The 26,631-nt window shown below is 38.7% G+C and overlaps 1 protein-coding gene across 1 annotated transcript in view; it reads left to right on the forward strand.

Moving 5' to 3' along the window:
* LRRC8C (leucine rich repeat containing 8 VRAC subunit C) overlaps positions 1-16,123 on the forward strand; it is an 89,956-nt gene extending 73,833 nt beyond the window's left edge. The window contains exon 3 of the mRNA XM_007468515.1: positions 13,665-16,123. Coding sequence (XP_007468577.1) covers positions 13,665-15,938 — 2,274 coding nt within the window. The 3' untranslated portion in view covers positions 15,939-16,123. The remainder of the gene's footprint in view (positions 1-13,664) is intronic.
* The last annotated feature ends 10,508 nt before the right edge of the window (positions 16,124-26,631 follow it).

The raw sequence follows: 26,631 nt of genomic DNA on the forward strand, positions 1-26,631 counted from the left end.
TTTCCCTGTACTTTAATCTCTGTTTGCCCAGATGAAGAAAAGGGGAGCCTGGGCAAGGAAGAGACAGGGTGAGGAAGGGGTGGGGAGGAGGAAATTGACTATTGATTCTCCCTAAAGCCAAGAGGAAAGCTTATGTGAGCTATCCTCCCCTGGCCCTCCAAGGGTATAATCCACTTCCAAGAGAGAGGCAGCTCCAGACCCACCCTATCGCATCAACTTCAAGGAAGAAGAGAGACTTCAAAGTGATGGCTCCTAAGAGAAGCTCTAAAAAGAGACTCCAAACAAACTAATTCCAAGAGATCCCCTGCTTGAACTCAGAGCCTTAACCCCTTATGAGCATCAAGGTTTCATACTATTCCTTTAATGTTGCCATCTCTACTAGCCCTCCTTCTAGAAAGAAGTAAGGAGGAACAAAGAAGAGTCTTGAGTCCTGCCCAGAAATCAGCCATCTAGATGAGTCAGAAAAAAGAAAAAATCCATAACTGAAATTCACCTTATATGGTAAAAGATCTATTCGCTTGGAACGTGTGGAACCAAATTAATGGTATTTCTGCAGTCCAGAATAGCTTAACTTCCAAACAGCATAATGGCTGGGAAAAAAATTCTCCTACCATCCACCACACCTAAATGACAAATTGTCATGACTCTTACCTTACCTGCAAGTCTTCTTGTCATAACAAGGTACAGCTACCACAGCCTGGCAGTTGACATCATTCACTTGCCGAGTACTGGAGCAAATTATTCTTTGATTACTATAGAAAATTTCTAAAATAAATTCTTTTTTTTTTAAAGATTCTTTTAATACTTTTTTGTTTATTTGTATGATTCCAGTGTTAGAATTCTGTATCTTTGTGCTGTTTGTACATTGGTGTGGATAGTCCAGAGGATTTATGTTTCTCTGGGACTCTCCCAATTTCTTTTATCTTACTACTGCTCACATATTTATCAGTGAACTGCAGGGTGTCCAGAGATAAGTCAGTTGAGTACAGAACTATGGTTTCAGTCCCTGGGGGTTGCTTCAGAGCTTTTTCTTCATTATTTCAAGAGCATAGTTATAAATATTTCAAAATTTTAAGCACCAGAAACAAATTGTCTTGGTTATGAATCACTAACAATATGTTCCTAATGTTTATCCATAGTTTTTGTATATGCACTGAATTTTCTCGCATGGTTTGACTTTGAAATGGATGCTTAGATCTTAAATTGCCATGGATCCACTTAGATCTTAAATTGCCATGGATCGGGCTTCCCTGGTGGCACAGTGGTTGAGAGTCCGCCTGCCGATGCAGGGGACACGGGTTCGTGCCCCGGTCCAGGAAGATCCCACATTCCGCGGAGCGGCCTGGCCCATAAGCCATGGCCCCTGAGCCTGCGCGTCTGGAGCCTGTGCTCCGCAACCAGAGAGGCCACAACAGTGAGAGGCCTGCGTACCGCAAAAAAAAAAAAAAAAAATTGCCATGGATTAAATAATTCATTAGTCTACTTGGCTTATGGAAAAATGCCATGAAGCAAAATGAAAACAGTTTTGAATCTCATCCACTCCCTCATTTTTCTTTTCTTTTTTTGTGTCCTGGAGAAGCTTTCCTCAAAAGAAAGGGAAAGAAAACATATCATAGATACAACTAAAATACAAGCTACAGGAAATGAAAGCATCCTTGATGGCTGGAAAGTCTCAGGCTAACCAAGGGTTTAAAAAAAATTAACATTCATAGTATGTATAGTCATCCTTACCCTCGAAAAGTCAGTGTATGTATATTCATAGTGGTAGGAGAATTGCCTTCATTAAGAGAGGTATCAAAATGCATACAGGATCCTAAAGTAGATGTGATGGTTTCTTCTTTTACTTGGAAATGAGATGAATAGGTAGTGCCTCCCAAATCTGGCACTCTCTTTGTGTACCTTCAGTGAGTCAGCACTTAGCTCCAGCTTTAGGAATCACTAGGCTGACATCACTTGGCAATTTGGAGGTTGTGTGAAGTGAGCTGTTTCATCTCAGAGGAAGGTAGCTAAGGCAAATTTTTCCAGATGTTCACTGGCATCTGATTTTTTACATGTGTGTACTTGCCATTGTTGTGGTTTCTTTTCCTTTGGGGAGGGGGCACAGTGTTTGTTTATTCACCTCATATTTAGTACATACTTACTTTGTGCCAGGCAATGTCAACAAGGTTGGAGCTTGCCTTTAGAGAGCTTATTGGTCTGGGAGGTAAAATGATAATAGACAATTACACTATGTTTCCACAGGTACTACGATAGAGGGAAAATCAGTACTTAAAAACTGCTCCAGTTAACTGTATACTTTTGTTCTATTAATGTATAGTAATGACTCAGGTAATTATGCTTTAACTTTTTCAGTGTTTAATTCTTCCACCAGACTGGTGGCATTTTATGTTCCTCAAGCAGAGAAATTTCTGATGAATGCTTCACTAGAGAAGATTTGCTTGATGTCTGGTTTTTAATCATGTACAGATGAATCCTATAGCAAGTGTACTATTGTTATACCTTATCGCCAAGAGAACTCGTTAATTCAACAATCTAAGTTTTAATCAGCTCATCCCTCCAACCCTTTCGATTTTTTCCCCAGGACATTGCCTTCATGCCCCAGAGGTGCCAGGGTATGATCTTGTGCTTCTCCTTTTCCTGTTGCTACTGAGGAAATGAGCAACCAATAAAAACAGACTTTTTACTCAGCCCTTGTGTTTATTAATAAACATCTGAAAGTTTGTCAATTATCTTTAGACTGCTCGCTCTCTTTCTCTCTTTACTCTCTGGGTCTAAACTTCCTCCATACACAGGGTGTTATTTCCTGACCAACACATGAGTTTTAAACATTGTCATTAAAGAAGGACGATACCATGTGCACAGCAGGCAGGAAATGATGCCACACCCTTGCAGTTATGCTTTTCCATTTCCCCGAAGGCAAGGACTCGTTTGTGTTAGTGAGAGTGATGCAGTGTGTGTGGTGATCATGGATGTCTGTTTTTGTGCTCCAGTGGTGATTGCCCCCAAATACACAGGTATTGGACTTGGAGAATAGCAAGCCTTTTGAATAAGACATTTGCTGAGAATGAAATCACTTAAATCTTCACCCTTTTAAAACCATCTTCCCTGCCTTTTCAGTTCCTTCTTTCTCAACAAGATTTTTTGGTACTTAAAATATTTTCAGTGGTTAGCCTTAAAACAGATTCTGCATTCTCAGAGTGAATCCTATCACTGATGAAGGTAAATCTCACATCTCTTGAGGATAGATGCTTTGTCTTCTAGCATCTTATTTCTGAGAGAACATAATTAGTTAGTTGTGCCTTAACTGATAACTTAGTGACATGAAAGTTAATTCCCTTCCCTTGTATCTCCATCTCTTTTCCCAGGAGAAATGGGTCTACCTCAGAAAGGAAGAGCAACAGTCCATCTTTTTATTTTTTATTTATTTATTAAAAAAATTTTTTTTTTGGCCACGCTGTGCGGTATGCAGGATCCTAGTTCCCCTTCCAAGGGTCGAACCTGCACCCCCTGCAGTGGAAGCTCGGAATCCTAACCACTGGACCGCCAGGGCGGTCCCATCTTTTTAATCTTATTCCTTGTTTTTCCCAGATGCAGCCCTTTGCCTCCTGTCTCTGGAACCCACAAGGTTCTGACCTTACCCTCCCCGCAAAACCTATCCAAGTCCAGCAGCTTCGAGGCCCAAATGAAGTTGCTCCTACTGCATGAATCCTTCTCTGCTCACTGCAAGCCTTAGCTTTTATTTCATTTACCACATCATTCACATGGTATATATACAGCCTTGTGTGCACCGTTGTTTGACTTTTCATGTGGCTATTTATGTCTCTCCAACAAGACTGTAAGTGCTTTTAGTTATGCCTCCTTGATTTTCCTATAATGGTTAGCATAAAGTAGATATTCAATAAGTTTTAGTAGATATTCAATAAAGTAGATATTCAATAAGTTTTAGAACATTAGTTATGCCTCCTTGATTTTCCTATAATGGTTAGCATAAAGTAGATATTCAGTAAGTTATAAACTGTCCTTATAGTTTTAGACTATATGGATAGTCTGTCCTTAGTATCTCTCTGAGCAAGCCCTGGGGAATAGGTCTTTGGGATCTCTTTCTTGCTAGGTCACTCTTAGATCAGCAGAGATAGCTTGTTTTGTTCTGTCAGACTGGGGACAAATCTGGACAATCAGCTTCAGGGTGCAACCCTTTGGAACCAGTTGTATTTGAATCTATGGAGTGGAGGGAGGGTAAAAGATAATCACCTTCCTGTTGGCCCACCTGCCACTTTGTGGCTCCAGTTTACATGTCTGTATCCAACTTGCCATAACCAAGTTAAAGCACCATCTTTTAAACGAACAGATCACAATCTAAAGAATACCCCTGGGTCACACATTAACATATTGGAATGATGCCTGCTGTTTTACCATATGCAGCAAGTCTTCTCACTTCTTTCAGTGATAATATAGTCATAATTAAGATTTAAAGTCTAAACCAGAGAAATAATTTTGGGGTTATAGTTCACAGAAAAAATATTGTACTTAATTGTTGAGGTTGTAGGAAAATAGGTACTCTCATATGCTGTTAGGGGGAGATGTATAAAGAAATCCAGCCTTTTCTTGTGGGGAGAGGAATTTGACATTGCAGGTTTACCTTGTTTGGCACTACCCAAGCAATGTTGCTTCTTCATAATGGTAGTCTTGAGACTAATTTTATATTACAGCACACTGTCTCTCTCTTATGAAAAGATAGTAAAGCAAGAGTTATGCTTGAAAACACTCCCTGTGTTCAACGTGTATAGCCATGATAAAATATAAAAGGAGGTACCAAAAAATGCATACATGGACTCAAAAACAAGATAAACACTTCTGTGGAACACAAATGGAATACTGAGTGGGGCTGAAGCAACAGCTGGGCTGTCATCCAAATGCAGGCAGTAGCGGCCAGGAGCTCAGCTCCTGCCAGTAAAGGAACTAAAAATGCACCAAGCAAGATAAGAGACTGGAGCCTGGTCACTGTTTGTAGCCAAAGGTCCTCACTCCCAAAAGGAAGCTAAAAAGAATGGCAATTAACTGGCTGCTGGAGCTGGTACTTCAGAGGAAACCGTGCATCTGGGGTGCCTCCCAACCAGGAACTGAGTCAGCCTGCCCATGTCTCCCTGACTGGAACTGTGAGATCCTGACATCACAGTAGAACATCAAAACACCATGACAGCCCTAATGGTGGGCTGGGGAGCTGGGTGCAGGAAACCACAAAAGAGTGCGCAAGAGAAAACAATCTCAGAACAAGCCTACTACCCAGAACGCATGAAGAAAATTATGCTAAGAAAGTCAGCAAAACTGACAGTTGGAATATTGATTCCCTCCACTTGAGATGAAACTAAGTTTTAAAACAAGCAGTGAAGTTAAAATAAATACATTTACTTTAAAAAGTTCAGAAAAGGGCTTCCCTGGTGGCGCAGTGGTTGAGAGCCTGCCTGCCGATGCAGGGGACACGGGTTCGTGCCCCGGTCCGGGAAGATCCCACATGCCACGGAGCGGCTGGGCCCGTGAGCCATGGCCGCTGAGCCTCCGCATCCGGAGCCTGTGCTCCGCAATGGGAGAGGCCACAGCAGTGAGAGGCCCGTGTACCAAAAAAAAAAAAAAAAAGTTCAAAAAAATAAAAATAAAAAGCAGAAAAAATAGATTTAAAGTGGTCAAAGAAATAACGTTAAAAAGTAGGTAGGTATGACATAAGATCAAATGGATATAAAAAATTTAGAAATCATGGAAATAAAATAGCCACTGAACTTTAAAATATCAATAGGTAGAATAATGACACTGTACTCAGTTGTAGAAAGAAGTAATGAATTAGATAAGAGTTCTGAGTTACCCAGAGGCCAGCACAGAGAGAGACAGGGATTAAAAAGCACAAACACACACCCGTGGAAGATCAGTTGAGAGTCTCTAACATACATCTAATAGGAATTGCAGAAGAAAATGGACGAAATGATGGAGCAAGTTTTGAAGCAATTATTTAAGGAGATTTTGCTAAAGTTTTCCAAAAGTGAAGAAAGTCAAGTCCTTAGCTACAGATACCAAGCAGTGTTCATCTACATACACTTAAAATTAAAGTGAAACTATAGAAGACCTGGTGTTAAAGGTAAAATCTTCAAAGCTACCCTAGAGAATTATTAAGGGAGATACTTTAACCAAAAGGAAAAGGAACCCAGGGGCAAGATAAAGGATCTAAGAAAATTGGTGAGCACATGATAAATATGTAAATAATCACAGTCAACTATAGATTATTTTTTTTTAATTGTGTGTTTCAAAGGAAAGCTAAAGCAAACTCTGGGAACAACAAAACGGGATAGTTCAGCGGGTAGTTAAAACATGCTTAGAAGGGGAGGTAGGGATTCTGAAAAGCTTTAAGTGTATACATTTTGTGAAATTATAGATAACTTTTATTACAGAAATTTAGTCTTCACCTTCCCAACCAGCTGAAGCAGGATGGAAAATAGGAGATGTGGAAGATGTTATCAATGCAACAGAAAGCAGGAAGGAAGGAGGAAGAAATGGTATATATAAAAATAAAAATATGGAGAGGGAGGCACAAGAGGGAGGGGATATGGGGATATATGTATATGTATAGCTGATTCACTTTGTTGTACAGCACACCATGGTAAAGCAATTATACTCCAATGAACATGTTAAAAAAATAAAATAAAATAAAAATAAAATTATGGAAATAAATCCAAATATCAATAAATATCCCAATATGAGTGAGGTTAGCAAAATAATGTAATAGATTAAATTCAGTTGTAAGAGAAAGAGGTGATTAGTTTAGATTTTTTAAAAAATACATAAAACAGACACCTAAAAAATAAAACAAAATCACAGACAAAAGTGCAAAATAGAGATTAAAGAAGGATATTTAAAAAACAGGAAAAAGCCGGTGGAGCTCTGTTAATATTAGACAGCATTTCTAAAATGCACTCTTTATCAAAACAAGGTATCTATTTAAATTTTAAAACATGCATAAATTCTTGTAACACCACGCAGGATACAAAAGAATCTCAACACCCCAAGGAATTCCCTGGTTCTGAACCTTTGCAGTGAACCTCTGGCAACCACTGATCTGTTCTCTGGCCTGATTTGCAGAATGCCATGTAAAATCAGGCAGCATGTACTTTTTTGAGACTGGCACTGTTTTTAAGTTAAAAATTGCCTAAATGCACATCGTCGTTGGAATGTTTTTAATAAATTATAGCACATCCACACCATGTAATAATGTGGCCCTTAGAATGAAGTAGATCCCTACGTGTCGATGTGTTAAGGTCTCCAAGACATACTATGAAAGTGAAAAACTCAAGGTGCAAGAACAACTCATGTAGGAAGATCCCATGTGTTTATATGTCATGTTTCTGTAAATGCACAGATATAGATCCAGAAGAGCAGGCACCAAGCTTATCAGGGCTTCCTAAGGAATGGCAAGGGAGTAGGAAAGGTGAAGGGAGGATGGTCCCTTCTGTGCTAAATATGTGTTTTTTAAAAAAGATTTATAATAGCAAAAAATAAAATGTTTAAGCATAACTTAACAATAAATGTCCAAAATCTATTTGGGGAATGCTATGAAACACTCTTGGGAGACAGAAAATTAGATTGAACAAGTGGAAACACACACCATGGAGAGGAAGAATCAACACCATAAAGATGTCAGTGCTTCTTAAATTAATTTATAAATGTAATGTAATCCCAATAAAAATACCACCAAGGTTTTTTTCTTTTTTTTTTTTTTCTGGATCTAGACTATAAAGTTGATTATAAAATTCATTGTGAAAGACGAGCATGAATTGGAGCACTTGCAACACTCATGACTGATTGAGTTGTCTTTCTCCTGTGCTTGACCTGGAAGGGCGCATTGCTCTTGGTATCTCTAACATATCTGACAGTACAGCAGAGCCTCCACAATGGTTGACTTTTCCTGAGGCACACGCAGAACTACTCAGCACTTGTGTTCTACACATCCTACGCCACTGCCATCGATGTCATTTATGTCTCCCTCATGTAATAGATAAGCTGGCCCTTATTTATGTTGCTCTATTTTTGTTATATCAAGCAGTTTCTCTGAAGCTAAGTGGTTTGGTTTGGTTTGGCTTGGTTTGAACCTCAGCCCTTTGGTGTCTCATTCATGCAAATGTGAAGCTGTTTCAACATGTTACCACTGTTCCCTGCTGCTTCTCACTGCAGTCCTTTTCTGGAAACTGCCTAAATGCAGTAGATCTTAGTTTTACATTATAATAATGGGTGTTATGATTCTAACAAGGGGACTGAGAATCAAATAACCATCATCAAAGATGAACAATCAAAGATGCAGGCGAACATTAATGATTTAAAACTGTGAAGATTACTATTAAAAGGCCCTAAGTTTACATTGACCATGCAAGGTATTTCAATATGCGATCAAGAGTGTACATACTCTACTTAAAAATGCATCTCTTTGCTAGTATAAATGTGATAATTACAATTTTAAATATTTGATTTCTTTTCCTAGATCTGAGCAGCATTTCAGGGCATAGTTTGGATGGGTTGCTTCCTTTTTTAAAGAAGTTTGAATTTTACTTCATTTCTCTTGAAAGACATCCCCCTGTAGAAAGTAAAAGCAAGAAATTCAGTTTATTTCATTGACCTTAGAATTTTTTTTCAAAAACAGCTGTGGTGTTATCTCAAAATAATTTGCAAATGGGAATTCATGAATCCAACTTTAGTGAGCCCATTTCTCCAATCACTGCAACCCTTGTGTTTCTTTTCCAGAGATATTACCTAGATATTATGACAGACATGGAACAATTTTACATGTATATTTTTTATTCCTCTAGGAACTTACACTGTAAAGTCTTGAGGAGCATTTTATATACTTATGTTACTGGATGTCAGCTGCTCCGTAGGACCTAGAGGATATTGGATCAAATTCCAGTCCATGGCCTAAGTTCTGATGGACTCCTAGAAGAATTAGGTTCTCATGGTCCCAGTTCCTGCTTCCATGGAAACAGTTTATAGATTTTTAGCATCCCAGGCAAACTCTCCTTGTCTGTTCAGTTTTGATCCAAGCATGAAATTTAGTCCTTTTTTTGCTGTGATTTCCACAAAATTCATTCATAATAGGGGTGTGTGTCTGCCTTTAGCTGATTTTACCAAAGGTTTAGGGAAGAGTGAAAGGTATTTACATCTCAAAATAGAAATAATGAATGTACACTCCAGCCTCCTACCATGTTGCTTGAGCTATTTGCTTTGATTCTAGCCCCTCTCTGCTCTGCTGACTCACTCCTCCTACCTCCAAGCTTGTTCATCCCAATACAGCGCGGGGTGGGGGTTAGCATCTCTGTTGCCTGGCTTCACCTGACCTTTGCCCTCAGTGACTCACCTCCTTCTATATCCCTATCTTCCTCATTCCCAAACTAACTGAGATATTTTCTTTAAAGTAGATGATGTCGTTCAAGAATTATTCTCATGGAGGACTTGCCTGGTGGTTCAGTGGTTAAGACTTCACCTTCCAATGCAGGGGCTGTGGGTTTGACACCTGGTTGGGGAGCTAAGATCCCACATGCCTCAGTGGCCAAAAAACCAAAACATAAAACAGAAGCAATATTGTAACAAATTCAATAAAGACTTTAAAAATGGTCCACATCAAAAAAAAAAATTTTTTTTTTTAAAGAATTATTCTCGTATCTGCTTTTAGGAGAGTAACGTTCTCACCTTGCTATATTGTGGATCAGATTCTCTTGTTCATCTTGCTTTTTAAATTTTTTTCTCTTCCCCCTACCCTCATTTCTTTCCCCTCTTTCTCGCCGACCCCCTATATAAAGACTCTGTGTAGCTCTAGTCTCAATGCTTTTTCGTCCAAAGGCAGTCTGAGGGCTGTCCCTAGAAGAAAAGGATGGGATTCCTCGTCATAATGACATGTGTGTGTATGAGCTGGTGGTGATGGTCTGAGCCTCGATGGTTTGTAGGATGGGATGTGGGCGGTGGCTTTCTCCCTGGTCTTACCCGAAGCACTCTCCCTTAGCCCTGCACCGGCAGCCTGGAACCCTACCATTATGCCTTTGCAGTTTGTTTTGCAGCCTTTCCTTAAGGCTTGTTTTGTACTTTAATCTTTAAATTTCTGGGTAAAGGTAAAAAGAAGTGAGGTATAGGTTTAATTAGACAAGCTTCTCAAAAGAGCAGAAAAGGTGAAACAGAAACTTTCAAGTTCTTACAAGCTGCTATTTACAAATATCCCACAGAAACACCCTTTACCCTTTTCTTTTATTAAAAGAAACCTATCTGCCTTATTTTTTTCTATCTTCTTTCTCTTTTTTACTATACCTTTGAAAATATTGATGCTTCTCCCAATTCTTCTCAGTGTTGCAGAGTTTCCATTAACCATGGAAGATAACTTCCTTCCTCTCTCCTGTGGCTATTTCACTGTTTAAGTCATCACACTCTTTACTGTTGGAGTCCGTAACCTGCCCTCTTCCTTTTCGTAGTCCTGGATATACAACCTGCCATCACATTCTTTGGGACTTCAACTATGAGCTGTGTTTCTGCTGGAGTCTTCTTAGGATGTGTTCTCTTGGCAGCATGAGCAGCAATTGTTCGTGGTGACTAAATTCCAGCATCTTTTTCTACTCTGTGCTCATTTCTGAGTAGTTAACAGCTTCTGGAAAATAGAGCACTGTCTTTACCTTCCTGGGATTTAAATAGGCACATTTTAAAAAGTACATCTTTGTGAAGATTGAAAGAAATAAATATGACATCAGAAGGCGGAGAGGAACTTCTGGAGATTGTCTACGTGTTCCCCTCCTACGTTGGGCTGTTCTCTTAAAGCCATCGTAGCAGAAACTCGGAGGAATGCGGAGACTATCTGGAATGCTGGAAATATACTAGTCTGCTCTGCTGTTTCCTAGCTACGTGAACGTGGGCAAGTGATTGAACTTCTCTGAACTTTAGTTGGGTTCTTCTGTAGAATGGGGAGAAAATGACCTACCTCTCTAGCATGGCAGATGCTAGCCAGTCAGGTACCTTTGTGCAGAATATAAAGACATCCCATGAGGGTGAACAGCTGACCGAGGGGGGCACAAGCAGGATTTCAGCCCACACTTGCCCCTCATCTGGGCACCCTGGTGCAGGGCATAACCTGAAACCCTCTGCAGCAGCCAAGCTCCAGAGGTTTATCGTCTTCCCCCATGAGGAGCAAGCCTGGAGAAGGGCTGGGCAGGGGGCAGTAATGGGGCCGCCTGGTTGCTTGGCAGGGACTTAGCACCTCCAGAAGGTGCCTGCCTTTTTACCTTCTAGCTCGTCTCTATTTTCATCACAGCATTAACAATGTCATATTAACATACTAGCTCAAAGGTGTCACTCTTGGAGAAGGTGCTGGGGAAGCATTTCTTTCCATGCTGGTCTCTAGCCCCTACCTTATGCCTACTTCACAGATTATTGGGGGCATTAACTGAGACCACGAATGAGAAAACATCTAGAATATGGCCCCAAACACTGACTTTCTTACTTTTTCTCTTTGATATTTCTTCAGGATAGTCTGGCATCTGTCAAGGCTTTCTCCTACTATTTTCTGTTCCAGAGGTTTCCAAGGTAGAGTGCTTGACCTCCAAGAAATATAAAGGATGCCCCATTGAGATGAGATTAAAATGAAAGCTTTATGTTTATTTTAAACTTAAAGGAAAAATAATTAAGTTTTCTAATATTTGACATATGGATTGGCAATACTTTATGGGTATAATTATAGGTAGACATATATGCCCACAAACGTGGGCATGTTTAACATCAGGTAAGTGATTAAAATGTTTGAAGGCATTCTCAAACATTCTCACAGCTCTGTAGCCACTGAACCCTCTGAATGCAATTACATTTGTTTTTCTTCCCTGCCTTCTTTCGATTTACATAGTAAGTAGTAGCCCCCTGCTATATCTTTTAGGCTGGAGCCTTTATAAATTCTTTATAAATGAAACTTCCTCTCTTCCCCTAACCTCATTCTTTCATTGTTATCTGCATAGGATATGGGGAGAGATCAGCTTTTCCCCTAAAATATGTATAATTTGTATAAGGTAATTTGTTACTTAGGATAAAGTCAAATGGAGATCTTTTGGGTTTAATCCTAGAAATTCAATAAAATAAAATAAGAATGTGGGCTCTGGGTCCAGGTGGCCTGGGCTTGATAACATTAAGCAAGTTACTTAACCTTTCTGTGGCTTGGTCTCCTCATCTGTGAAACTGAGATAAAAGGAATGCCTGCCTTATCAGGTTAAGGTGACAATTAAAATAATTAATACCCATGACATTATTGGAACAGGATTGCATATTAAATACAACAGAAAGTTTGTTGCTGTCATCACTATAATCACCATCTTTGTCTTCATCCCTAGGAGACGTGTGGTCTACACCCAGACCTATGCAACTCTGAATTGGAAGGACTAGTGTCAGTTCTAGATTCATTCACTTTCTCAGCAAATACTGGTGGTCCCCTATGCATCAGACACTCAACTAAGGGTTGGGTGCTCCACTGCATTGTCAAAGCTTGTAAATACTTCTCTCTATGCGGCTATATCTCCCATGTCACCAGGTTATGGTCATATTCTCATGCCATAGCAGTCTACTTTGTAATAGAGTCAGTTCCTACTTCTAGATTCAACATAAAGAGCTTTGCTGTTGCAAAATCATTATACACTATGGATTTTCAGCCATTTGACCTAATAAGGTACACATAGACTTCCCCTGCATTATTAATTCCATGTTATTAGCGTCAATTTCTTGGTTATTCTTCTTTCTCTGAACTGTTTGCTTATTGTCCAGATGGTTCCACTTACATGTACTTCTTCCTGGGGATGATTCCTCCAGGTTGATTCAAGGAGTATTTTGCCTCATCCTACCTCATCTTCAGAAAGAATGTGTTCTCTCTTACCCAAACTGCAATCTTGTGAGACTGCTGGACATTCTTAGGGCTTAATATTCTTTTCAACAAATTGAAGCATTGGTAGAGGGATAGAAGTTGATGTAATATTTTGTGTGAAAAGCAGCAAGTTTAGACATAAATATTTTACTATCGAACATTCCTGTATTTTTTCATCTCTCTCTGAAGAAATAGTTTTTACAAAAGCTTAGTAAATTCCCATTTTATTAAAGCCATTCACGTCGTTCATCTATGCCTGTCTAAGATATGCATAGAAAGAAAAGAGGAAACAATAAAGACGGGAATTTCTCCCGTATTTCCTCCTTTTAATGCTTCTCATACAGAAACTAATATCAATCTTGGGAGCCATCCAATTCAAGACTGAGTCTCATAAGAGGATGTATTTCCCAGACCAATGACTGATTCTCCCAGGCTTCAGTGAGAGAAGAGATGCAAATTTTTTTAAATACGTGAATGTTCTTTAAATATTTATTTTGTTGTGAATCGTTCCGTGTCCTAACAAAACTGCTGCGTTTTGTGTCCTGAGTTAGACATGGTGAACAAAGATATATCGATGCAATTCATTTTTCCCACATGTGGGCTAAGGATAAAAATCTCGGTGCTGGAATTGAACATTGTATTCTCCAGGCAAAGGAAATGGACATTTATTGGATGGTATTGCTGCTTTCTTCGCACTAATGACATTATGAAAGCTCTTTGGGTAATATAATTTGAAAATATTATTTCTTTGTTTCAGGTCATGCAAGACAAGATAATCTGCCTTCCAAAAAGAGTGCAGGCTTCTCAGAACCAGTCTTCCGTTTCGAATGTCTCTCAAGCAGTGGCCAGTACCACCCCACTGCCTCCCCCAAAACCATCTCCCACTAACCCAGTCACTGTGGAAATGAAAGGACTGAAGACAGATTTGGACCTTCAGCAGTACAGCTTCATTAACCAGATGTGCTATGAGCGAGCGCTCCACTGGTACGCCAAGTATTTCCCTTACCTTGTCCTCATCCATACCCTGGTCTTCATGCTCTGTAGCAACTTCTGGTTCAAATTCCCTGGTTCCAGCTCCAAAATAGAACATTTCATCTCAATCCTGGGGAAGTGTTTTGACTCTCCCTGGACCACACGGGCTTTATCTGAAGTGTCTGGGGAGGACTCAGAAGAAAAGGACAACAGGAAGAGCAACGTGAGCAGGTCCAACACCACCCCGTCCGGTCCAGAAGGCGGCCTGGTCAAGTCTCAGTCTTTAAAGTCAATCCCTGAGAAGTTCGTGGTTGACAAGTCCACTGCAGGGGCTCTAGATAAGAAGGAGGGTGAGCAAGCGAAGGCTTTGTTTGAGAAGGTGAAGAAGTTCAGGCTGCACGTAGAAGAAGGTGATATCCTGTATGCTATGTATGTTCGTCAGACTGTACTTAAGGTTATAAAATTCCTAATCATCATCGCATATAATAGCGCCCTGGTTTCCAAGGTCCAATTTACAGTGGACTGCAATGTTGACATTCAGGACATGACTGGATATAAAAACTTTTCTTGCAATCACACCATGGCACACTTGTTCTCGAAACTCTCCTTTTGCTACCTGTGCTTTGTAAGTATCTACGGATTGACGTGCCTTTATACCTTATACTGGCTGTTCTACCGTTCTCTGAGGGAGTACTCTTTTGAGTACGTCCGGCAGGAAACTGGAATTGATGATATCCCAGACGTGAAAAATGACTTTGCTTTTATGCTTCATATGATAGATCAGTACGACCCTCTGTATTCCAAGAGATTTGCAGTCTTCCTATCTGAAGTGAGTGAAAACAAATTAAAGCAGCTGAATTTAAACAATGAGTGGACTCCGGATAAACTGAGGCAGAAGCTGCAGACGAATGCCCATAACCGCCTGGAATTGCCTCTCATCATGCTCTCTGGCCTTCCAGACACTGTTTTTGAAATCACAGAGTTGCAGTCTCTAAAACTTGAAATCATTAAGAATGTCATGATACCAGCCACCATTGCACAGCTAGACAATCTCCAGGAGCTCTCTCTGCACCAGTGCTCAGTCAAAATCCACAGCGCAGCGCTCTCCTTCCTGAAGGAGAACCTCAAGGTCTTGAGCGTCAAGTTTGATGATTTGAGGGAGCTGCCCCCCTGGATGTATGGCCTCCGGAACCTGGAGGAGCTCTACCTGGTTGGCTCCCTAAGTCACGATATTTCCAAAAATATCACCCTTGAGTCTCTGCGGGATCTCAAAAGCCTTAAAATTCTCTCTATCAAAAGCAATGTTTCCAAAATCCCACAGGCAGTGGTCGATGTTGCCAGCCATCTCCAGAAGATGTGCATACACAACGATGGCACCAAGCTGGTGATGCTTAACAATCTGAAAAAGATGACCAATCTGACAGAGCTAGAGCTGGTCCACTGTGACCTGGAGCGCATTCCTCATGCCGTGTTCAGCCTGCTTAGCCTCCAGGAATTGGACCTCAAGGAAAATAACCTGAAATCTATAGAAGAGATCGTTAGCTTCCAGCACTTGAGAAAGCTGACAGTGCTAAAACTGTGGCATAACAGCATCACTTACATCCCAGAGCATATAAAGAAACTCACCAGCCTGGAGCGCCTCTTCTTTAGTCACAATAAAATAGAGGTGCTGCCTTCCCACCTCTTCCTATGCAACAAGATCCGATACCTGGACTTGTCCTACAATGACATTAGATTTATCCCGCCTGAGATCGGAGTTCTACAAAGTTTACAGTATTTTTCCATCACTTGTAACAAAGTGGAGAGCCTTCCAGATGAACTCTATTTCTGTAAGAAACTCAAAACTCTGAAGATTGGGAAAAACAGCCTATCAGTACTTTCACCAAAAATTGGAAATTTACTATTTCTCTCCTATTTAGATGTCAAAGGCAATCACTTTGAAATTCTCCCTCCCGAACTGGGCGACTGTCGGGCTCTGAAGCGAGCTGGTTTAGTTGTAGAAGATGCTCTGTTTGAAACCCTGCCTTCTGATGTCCGGGAGCAAATGAAAACAGAATAACTTATTTTTGTTTAAAGTTTGACTGAGACATGCTTCTACCAAATACAGTATAAATAATTAGGTAGTCTTAATGCCTTTCCTATTTTATTATTTTTTTCTTTTTCACACACAACAAAATGTACACAAAGACTGAGTAAGGAGTATGTATTTTTAATAAAAAGTTAATTGTATTTTTTCAATATTAATATTTTAACGTTTTATTTGTCCTGGAACCTAATGTATCTATTACTGTTTCCTACTGACAGAAACAGATGGTTCCGTCTGTTTTTTTTTTGTTTTGGCTGTTTTGTTTGTTTTGGTTTCTTAGCTCATTCTTGTGAAGGGAAGGGAACTTTTAAGTTGCATGCTTTTGGTGTTTTGTAAATCGATGAAGATATTTTGCCAAGGTCATTTTTAGCTTGTTTACACCTGTACAGGGTCCTTGTTTTTGTTTTCGTTGTATGTGTACCAAGGAATCTGTGCTAGTTATTTTAATTACAGCTGCCTTCTCCATTGGCCAAGTATTTCATTCTATAGAAAACACTTCTCTGGAGTGTAAACTCACATAAGGGCATTGTCATAGACTATTATTTTCGAAATTTCCCCTTGCCTCCAACAGAACCCTAAATACTATTCTTTCACACACCTGGCAGTTATTTATCCTTAGGCAAGGATTTTGTAAGTGAGTAAAGACAATAATCTCCCATGGTCAGCTTGCTTGAATTGGTCATTTATAATTTAACTGATTTACATTTTTACCAACATTTAAAAAATATCATTGAAAAGGAAATACAGAGGTTCCTCCCATTTAATATCAATATTGTATGTAGTACTGGTGAACAACCTTAGAAATGCTCATTTATTTTAATTAAAATAGGTAATTAAATTTAAAAATCAGAATCAGAAGCCTGTTTTTTAGTAACTTAATCATCTTTGATATCTTGATATGTGAATACATCCGATGGAAGAAAAAAAAAAATGTGCTACTAAAGCCCTCTGCTAAAGAGCTGATGCACTCCAGGCAGGCACACTGGTTCCTCTGGGTGTGGAAGTGGTGATCTCTATTCAAATTCTGCCTGTTAACACGAAATAATCCACGTATATGTACATATATAAATCTATCTCCCTCAAGCCTGTCCTTGCTGCAAATGCTAGTGACGCAAGCACAGAAAGTCTGCTCTCTTTGGCTTAAAAAAAAGTATCTCATCTAAAATGGTTCTGTTCCTTTTTTTTTTTTTTTTTTAAGTGTGAATAAATTGCTAAGTAGATAGAAATAATTTTTGCCTGGTGGTTAGCCAAGCTTTATTTATCTCTGTACTTAAACATCCAACATAGTATGGGTCTTGGGCAAAAGTTTTCACTGACTATTAAGCTGTATAGAACAGGAAAATGAAAGCACTATTTGTGCCCTCAATCCAGGACCAGTGCTACCTATCATGGGAATTTTGTTTTATGCTCCAAATTCACACTGTTTTCGGAACCCTAGTCTGACCTAAGGACGTTTTGTGACTTAACGAAGAAAAATAGAAAGAAGGTTTGGGGTTTCAAGATGCTGCTTTTAAAATTTACCCCTTGATCCTGGTGACTTTGTTTAATGCTACTTTGAGTCATACATGGAACACAGCTATGGGAGCTACTCAGCAGATATATGTACCTCAACTGTGTTTTAAATGTTATGATACTTCGTGGGGTAAAGGATTTGGGGAAGAGATGCTTTTCATTTGTTTAATAATTGAATCATGTAGACCAAAATGCTTTGCTGTCTCTGCTCTGTGTTTAAGTATTACAATGGTGATTTTGTATAGCTGGTTTATTTCGCCCTGGAATTGAAACAAAATGTTTAAAATAGTACCATGGTTATATGTCTTGTAGGATAAAATATTCAATTCTAGAATGTTGTTAGGATCCTGATTATGAACAATGTGTTATATTTAGAAACATAGCGCTACCTGTTTTAAACAAACAAACAAACAAACCTGGAGGGTTGTCCATGGCTGAGCATGACAAGAATACCCCTGTTGCAAGGTGAGCCTTGATAACTACTGGTAAAACACTAGGTGCACTATTTTTCTGGATAAAATTTATAGTTGTTTTCTGTATCACCCTTAAAAGGGACCTATTCAGGTTAAAAATCATATTTATGCTGAAATCTTTATCTGGTGTTAACTCATAATCTCATATGTGTTCATAACTGAAGTAACTAATAATTAGTCTTTGTGACAATTTGCTCAAAATGCCAAAAGAATTTGATTCGCTTTCTTAATGATTTCACAGGCTGACCCCTAACCTAAGTTCTAAATAACATCCAGTAAATCAGTATAGTTCTATGACATTATGGTTTAACTAGGAAGGAAAATTCATAGATGTTTCTGTTACATTTTATAAAAATTCAAAATGTTCAAACTTCATCTTGAGTCTAAATTTTCTGACCCTGACCCTTTCTAATATTGTATATTTTTGTTCACATTCTTAAGTGAAAAGCATTAAATTACTCTTTAGCCTTTAACTGGGAAACTCAGGTAAATGAACTGCTGACTTTTCTAAAGTTCTTTAATGAATCAACTCAGTGTTAAAAGGGGTATTAACCCAATCCTTTTCGTATTTTTACAAGTGCTCTTGCTAAAAAGGAACAACTAGCTCTATTTCTCCAACTTCTGTAAGACTCATGAGAAACAGCTTATGTAAATATAAAAGCATCATATGTACTCTTAAATCCTATGGCTATTGGACACACATAGTGAGTATGCTTTTTGGTCAGTTTTAATGGTTAGGTGTAGAACAGACAGTTGTCTGGGGATGGTCTGGTTGAAACAGAGCATCTAAGTATATCCCAGTGGAACTCACCTAAGAAGACCACATCTCAGAAAACTAGTTATATGTTGGGTTTTCACTTTGTTTTGTTTTTAATACAACACTTTTAATATAAATGTTCTTGATACAGTGAAACCTGTTATTTACACTGGTAAATTTTCTGATTGTTCATTCACCCACCTTTCTCTTAGGTTTCCAATGTAGCTATTGTAATGAGTTCTAACAATTTCCATGGCATCCTGTGTGCAGGCACTGCTTTTTCAGGAAGGCTTGGGACATAAGCCTGCTGTGAATACTTTGGTGATTTAGAGGTGCCTCCATATCTGCCTCTGAAGCCATCTTTATAGAGAGGGGCTTAAGCAACCTGGAATCTTCCCTGGGTTACTTGGGATGAGGAAAGTCCACATTTCTGCAATATGCTATCTTATGATTTCTGTTATAAGAAAGAGAAGAAAAAAATCTTTACATCTCTTGCTATCATTTCCCCCAAGGGTTTTGCTGTTGTTTATGTTCCTAATTCTAAGAAAAGTCCATTTTTTAAGGAGTATTTTACTCTCTAATCTAATTTCATACCAAATACCTGATCAGTAGTAATGATATATTTACTAAAACAGTGAACACTCATGATCCATCTTTATGAAAACTGTCAGCAATATGTAGTAGTGAATCGATAAGAGAAACCTCAAAACAATTTCCATTTGTGTTTAGAGACTAAATTAAGATTCAGTTTACATTCTCCTATAAATCCTGAATGTGATAATGCCGTTCAAGCGATTCACATTTTTGGTAGGATCTCAAGAACTCAGGGTACATGGGGTTCCATAGCAAAACAGCACAGTTATTAGGGGAATGCCTCAAGGGTCGGTAAGGTTTTTCTCACTTTTTTTCTTGTCTATTCAGATACATTGTAAGAAAGCCTGGACAGTCTCGACCAGACGTGCCATTGATTTTTCAGATTTAGGCCTCAGTGACATGCTTCTAATACAATTACATACCATCCTTCCAAACAAGCTGTCCACTCTTACTCCATCTTCCCAGAGCCTTTCACTGATAAAGGTAACAACCTTGAATTCCTTTGGGGGAGAGGGAAGAGGGTCTCGTCCCACCCCAAGGAATTTTTTTTATTTAGAAGGGGATAACAACTTGATTTCTCGGCCATGTTAAATAACAGTCCCTATGCATGGTTTTGGATGTGGAATAAATTTGCTTTCTGCTGAATACCATTCCCTCTCCCATACGATTCCGCCTATTTAATGAATATTTTTACTCGGGTTGAAACTCAATGCCTTACGTGGTCACTTAGTTTTCCTTCTGCTGCTTGTTTTCTCTCGCTTTATGTGTTCAGATTGTGTCAAATGCTGGCAAAACCTCTAAGACTGTCAAGAAAATGCTTGAAAGTTGATTTGTCATAGTGTAAACTCGTGATACAATGTCTTAAGGTTATTTGGCTATGTAGTACATAGGAACAGAAAATAAAGTCATTTTTGTAATTTAAAATTGAGTTTGGTCCCTTTCTTATTCATTTGTAGAAATCATGTTTCTCTTTTGGGTTTCTCTTGTATTTTTGCATATTCTGTTATTAAGGCTTCCTGTACTCTGCAGGAAATAGGCTGCATGCATTCTTTCACTTTGTATTTAGCTAGTTTCTGCAATTGTGACTAATTATTTCCTTCCTTAATTCTCTGTACTGCATCTCCCCAAGGTGCCCCTGGAGTTTCATTTGGGTAATTAGTGCCTTACTGTGTAATCTGGAGGGCAGTTTCTGTGCATTTGCCAGATCAGATTGTACAATGGCTGTCCAGCCCAGCTTTCAGTAAATACTTTTATGGTAATGATTGTCATTAAAGAAATCAGAATGGTTCTGTACAACCAGAAGGCCTCCCCTAGTTAAACACATACACCCCAGGCTTAAGGAAGCCCTTTATAAGAAAACTTTATGTACCACTTATGCATAAGAAAATTGTGACCGGTAAATTTCGAAGCTAAATTGTCACTTTACATATTTTTCTGTAGTTATTTATGACTCAGTTATTTTACTGATAATCCTTTGGAGAAGAACTGTTGAGATGAGGAAAGATTGTGAGTGTGGTGAGAGAGGCCTCGCGAATGTGTGTATCAGAAACTTAGAAGGGAGTATGTGAGAGCTCTGGAGAAACTTTGGAGACAAGAACTGAGATGGGCAGCAGATTAGAGACATCTGGTGATTTCAGTGTAATTTGCACATAAGAAAAATCTCTTGTCCACTGCCACCTTCCACTGCCCCATCTTCCAGTCCTTTCATTTGTACAGAATATTGAGATAAACACTGAAATTAACTAGATTGATTCAGTTATTCATTATTGTTGGCTAGCAAGATATAAGATAAGCACTTTGATTTGGATGGAGATGTATATGAAGAGAGTAGTCACTAAAGCCAATGTTAGACTCAGTGGGATACTTAAATAGCCATAGCATAAGGCCTGCATATTTCTGAATGTACATTTGGATGTCATCCTAAATATCCAAGTAGGAAAAAGTGAGAAGCTCTTCATAAGCTACATTATTTTTGTGTGTAAATCTTTGAATACAGGCTATACTTTAGATTTCATATTTAAACATTTTTGAACAAAGCAAGGTACGAGTAAACATTTATGTGATCAGGCGTACCATAAGTGATGAAGTGTTTTCAGAGTTTGGAGATTTTGCATAAAAAACACAACATTAGGCAAAGATTTTACTACCAAACATCTGAACGGAAATGACCATTCTGATTATTTTGATTCAGGGATTCTTCTTTTGTAAAGTTCGGGAACAATTAGAAGATGGACTTTATTTTTTTAAACACTTAAGGAATTAATTTTTTTAATTGAAGAATAGTTAATATACAATGTTGTGATAGTTTCAGGTATATAGCAAAGTGATTCAGATATACAGATATAAATATATACAGATATATTCTTTTTCAGATTCTTTTATGTTATAGGTTATTACAAGATATTGAATATAATTCCCTGTGCTATACTGTAGGTCCTTGTTGTGGAATTAATTTTATTTCAACTCAGGTTGAAAGTACTTTAAAAAAGTACTTAGTTCCATTCTTATTAGTTTCATGTAACACAGATCTTGGGAAAGTGACACAAAGAGGCAACATGCAAGTTTTGCATTTTATATCTCCTCCATAGTTCTTCTAAGAAAAAAAAAAATCAACTATTCAGGAGAGATTTTGGTATAGGAAAAAATCACATTTCTTCAATCTGAATTACAAGGTTCTTGGGATTCTGTTTTAATTTCACATAGATTATGTGGAATAATTTTGTTAAAATCATACTCTAAGTAACATTTGAATAGCTTTCAACATCTCAGGCTGATTCAGTCCAAGAATAAATAAAATCAATGCAAAATGTGAAGCTACAATCATTGTAAGTTTGAGAAATAAATGTCCACAAGTTTATGAAATAGTTGATGTGTTCGATTTATGCCCATTGAGTTGTATGTATAAATTATATTTCTTAATGATTTAAATTGCTTTATGAAAAATACTTTATGATGTAGCCAAATCTCAACAAAAACCTGAGGCCATGTACATTAATGACCTCTAAGTGGTGTTAAAGAAAAAACTAATCTGTTTCTTGTTAGAATGGTAAGGAAGACTTTATTCAGGACTTATCATTTATTCAGGTTTTTTTCTTAATTCTCCCCAGGTTCTAGCCTCTGGTGATGCAACTTGCATATTTTCTTGGGAGTCACATTCTAAGCCTTAACAGTATCAGCATGCTAACAGGTTTAGTTGTTTTATGCATCCAGAAACAAAGACAGGATGTTGACTGCCCTAACTTTAGTTTTTCCCCTTTGGTTTTTTTTTTAATTGAAGTATAGTTGATTTACAATGTAGTGTTAGCTTCATGCGTACAGGAAAGTAATCCATATATATAATTTTAAGATTATTTTCCATTCTAGGTTATTACAAGAAGTGAGGAAGTGTTTAAAATGAGTTTCTGCTTGTGAACTTGAAAACTAGAGATTCAGCTTCAATCAAAACTACTCAGTCTAAACATTTAGCTACAGAAATATTTTAAGTCCAGATAACCTCTTAAAGAAACTGAATTGGTTTCAAATGGGAAATATGAAAAATGTCAGAGGGATTAAATACCTGATGTATATTACATAAGGCTTTTGTTTGTTGTGGGGTAGTATGGGAGTAGAGGTGTGAGTCAACAGGGAACCTCCTGATAAAGGATGCTCGGTGCACTTTCTAAACTTCAGGCTGATTTGTTGCCCTTCAGTTCTAACAACAATGTGAAAACAATCAAATCTCAAGTATGGAAAACTAACTAGACCATTATTTTCAAATAACTTTTCCTAACTCAGAAACTGATATAATAAAACAAATAAAAATACTTTTTTTAAAAAGAAACTACTAGTGACTATTGAGAGCTTTAATTATAAATCTGATCAAGAACTTGCATCAGGGGATAGATGGAGGAAGGGATAAATTAGGAGATTGGGATTGACATATACGCACTGTTATATATAAAATAGATAACTAATAAGAACCTACTGTACAGCACAGGGAACTCAACTCAGTACTCTGTAATGACCTATATGGGAAGAGAATCTAAAAAAAAGAGTGGTTATAGGTATATGTATAACTGAGTCACTTTGCTGTACACTTGAAACTAACACAACATTGTAAATCAACTACACTCCAATAAAAACTAAAAAAAAAGAATTTCTAATAAATATGTTATAATATTCCTGAATTAAATCCCATTGACTCTAAAACCTTGTAGTAAATGCTTGTAAGACAGAAGTTGCATTCTAGGTTGTTTTAAAATGTTTAGACTCATACACATTTTTTTTTTATGTGTACCAGGAGGAAACAATCATTATACAAAAATGTATCTAAGACTCTATAAATGCTTTAAATAGACCTGACAATAAAGGAGTTATACTTTACCTATGTACTTTAATTGATTAGCCAGGGACCCACTGAATGTTAGACATTCATAGAAATGCCCCTTCTACCTTCAACTCCGTCCATCCAAATCTAAGTTTGGCTCTACTTATACTAAGATCACTGAGACTTTTTAAAAGAATTTTAAGGCTTATTTAGAATTTCTCTTAACACTTTCTACATGCCTCATTATCTAGGGCACTTATCACTTGTACTATGGTTATTTCAGGACTTATCATATCTCTCCTTCCAGAGTTGGTGTTCCAATGATTGTGGAAACCAAGACTTAATTTATCTTTGTATTTTTCTAAAGTGCTTCCCATTGTGACTTCTATGAGATGGACCTTGATATTGCTGAATGAATCAAGAGGCCTAACTTGCATTAACTGAGGACCCTGGAGCTATAAAGGGCTATCATTCCTGTTCAAACTGGTTCTCGAATGTATTATTTTCCCAGAGCTGCCGTGACAAACTACCACATACTGGGTGGCTTAAACAAACAAAATTATTGTCTCACAGTTCTAGATCAAAGTGAAAGCAGGGTTGCTTCCTTCTGAGGGCTGTGAGGGAGAATCTGTTCCATAAATCTATGGTTTGTTGGCAATCTTTGGTAATCCTTGGCTGATAGATGCATCACCCAATCTCTACCTTCATCTTCATATGGCGTTATCTCTGTGTGTGTTATCTCTGTGTCCAAACTTCCCCTTTTTATAAGGACACAGAATATTGGATCAGAGCCCACCCTGATGCTGTCATCTTAAGTTGATAATCTGCAAAGACCTTATTTCCAAATAAGTTCACATTCACTGGTACTGGGGGTTAGGACTTCATTTTTGGGGGGGACACAATTCAGCTCATAACACTGAGCAAGATAATTCTCTTTCTTGATAAAGCTATTAAATTCCAGGTTTCTTAGAAATACAGAATTTGGAGCCCTTGGTTAGTCCAGAGGTTTTCAAATAGTATTCCAAGAAGCTCTAACTCTTCCACAAAGTAGCCACTCCCAGATCTCTATCTCAGGAGGACTCGGGGACCACATAGGGCTCCTGGTTTCATATCTGTACCAATTACTATTGCCTTGTAACAAACCACCCCAAAACTTAATAGGAAGAAACAATTATTTTATTACACTCCCAGATTCTGCAGATAGGGAATTTGGAAAGGGCAGAGCAAAGGCAGCTTATCTCTGCTCCATGATGTCTGGGACCTTAGTTGGGAAGACTCAGTGACTGGAAGCTAGAATCTTCTGGAGACATCTTCACTCCCACGTCTGGCATTTGATTCTGGCTGTTGGCTGGAACCTCAGATGGGCCTCTCCATACGGCCTGGGCTTCCTCACATGATGTCAGCTTCAGGGTAGTCAGAGATCTTAGATGATAGCTTAGAGTTCCGAGGCGACTATTCCAACAGCCAGAAAGTACACTGCCTCACACTTTATGATATCACTTCTGCCATTGGTTGAAATAGATGTAAATCTTGTCCAGTTCAAGGGCAGAGGAGAGGGGACACGGACCCCCACCTTTCAATGGGAGGAGTGTCCATGTCATATTGTAAGAAGCATATGTAGAGCCGGAGATAGTGTTGAGGTGCCTGTAAAAATTATAATCTGTCACACTATATACACCATCCTCTTCAACCATTGGGCAGCACCTCTCCATAACTGATGTTCACGAGCAATTGTAGCTAAGAAACACAAAATCCATAAAGGCCAAGTACACTCACAAACTTCATACAATCTTTCAGCATATCTGGTGATTACTGTAAAAAACCAGAGAATTGAGAAAGCTAGTATTTTCTTCACTCCTTTTGTTTCTAATTTCTTTGGGCAAGCTGGGAGAGCCTGGTAGAATAACTATTATGAAATAACTGGAAGAAAGCCATCATTTCATTTTATTGAATCACATCTTAAAAATCGTTGACTTTTTGACAGGGTATAAGCAAGGTGCTTTCAGAAATTTTATTTGATTATCATATGTTTCTCCCAGTGTCAGCCAAAATTTCCTCAGTTGCTCAGGGATGCAGGTGTACACAAACATGCATACACCCTGGGTCTGTTACTTACACAAATTACTAAGAGGAAAAGTCTTATCAGTGTCTGTGGGGGAAAGTGCAGAGCCCTGCCGTGGTCCCTTAGCCAAGTTCCTCAGCTTCCGTTCTTTTCTGCACAGAAGCGGTCTCCCTCCCTAGCTCCCTTCCTGACAAACCCTCACAGTGACTGCAGGACAGGCAACAAGAACAGGTCTCTGAAGCCTCTGACCCCTTGCTTGCAGCAGCCTTATCTGTTAGGTCCTAACCTTCTAGCTCCGGAAGAACATTTGGGGGCTAGAAAAGTTTTCTAGGAAACAATTACTCATGAGCAAATGGACCAGAAAAGTCCCAGAGATGTTCTCCAGCAGACAATTTAAACTAATGACTCACAGCTGGGCAGCCTGCCCTGCTACAGCTGATGTGAGCTGTCTATGTAATGCTGCCTTAAGATCCGTGTTCTCCCTGCATCCTACTAAATCTCCAAACCAGTTCACTGAGGGCTCTCCTCGCCCATGTTCACTCTCTAAAATCCACCAGCATATTTAGTTCATTCAGAAGGAATAACTATTGAAGGGCATGTCTTCCACCGTAAGGTTGTACCACAGGTGTAAGCTGGAGTCTGAATGTCTCAAGATTGAGATGAAATTGGCTATTCCCCCATTCCATGCCCTTTGGAAGTCCAGTGTCCTTCCCAAAGTTCACAAATTTCAGGTATGGTTATGGATTCAGGCCACTGGCTCTGAACCTCTGTTTCTATAGAATGTCTTCCACTCATACTCACTGTTCCCCCTGTTTGATCCCTGTTCTACACCTGAAAGGCAATCTGCCCTTTCCTTGATTTCCCCCAGTGCACACACCAGGCTTCGGTGCATTTCAGATTTTAACGAAGGTTTGGAGAGATACAGAGCATTCATGAAAGCCACTTTAGGGCCCTAATTTTGT

The sequence above is a fragment of the Lipotes vexillifer genome, unplaced genomic scaffold (genome assembly GCF_000442215.2).
Source record: "Lipotes vexillifer unplaced genomic scaffold, Lipotes_vexillifer_v1.1 scaffold490, whole genome shotgun sequence".
Lineage (NCBI taxonomy): Eukaryota > Metazoa > Chordata > Mammalia > Artiodactyla > Lipotidae > Lipotes > Lipotes vexillifer.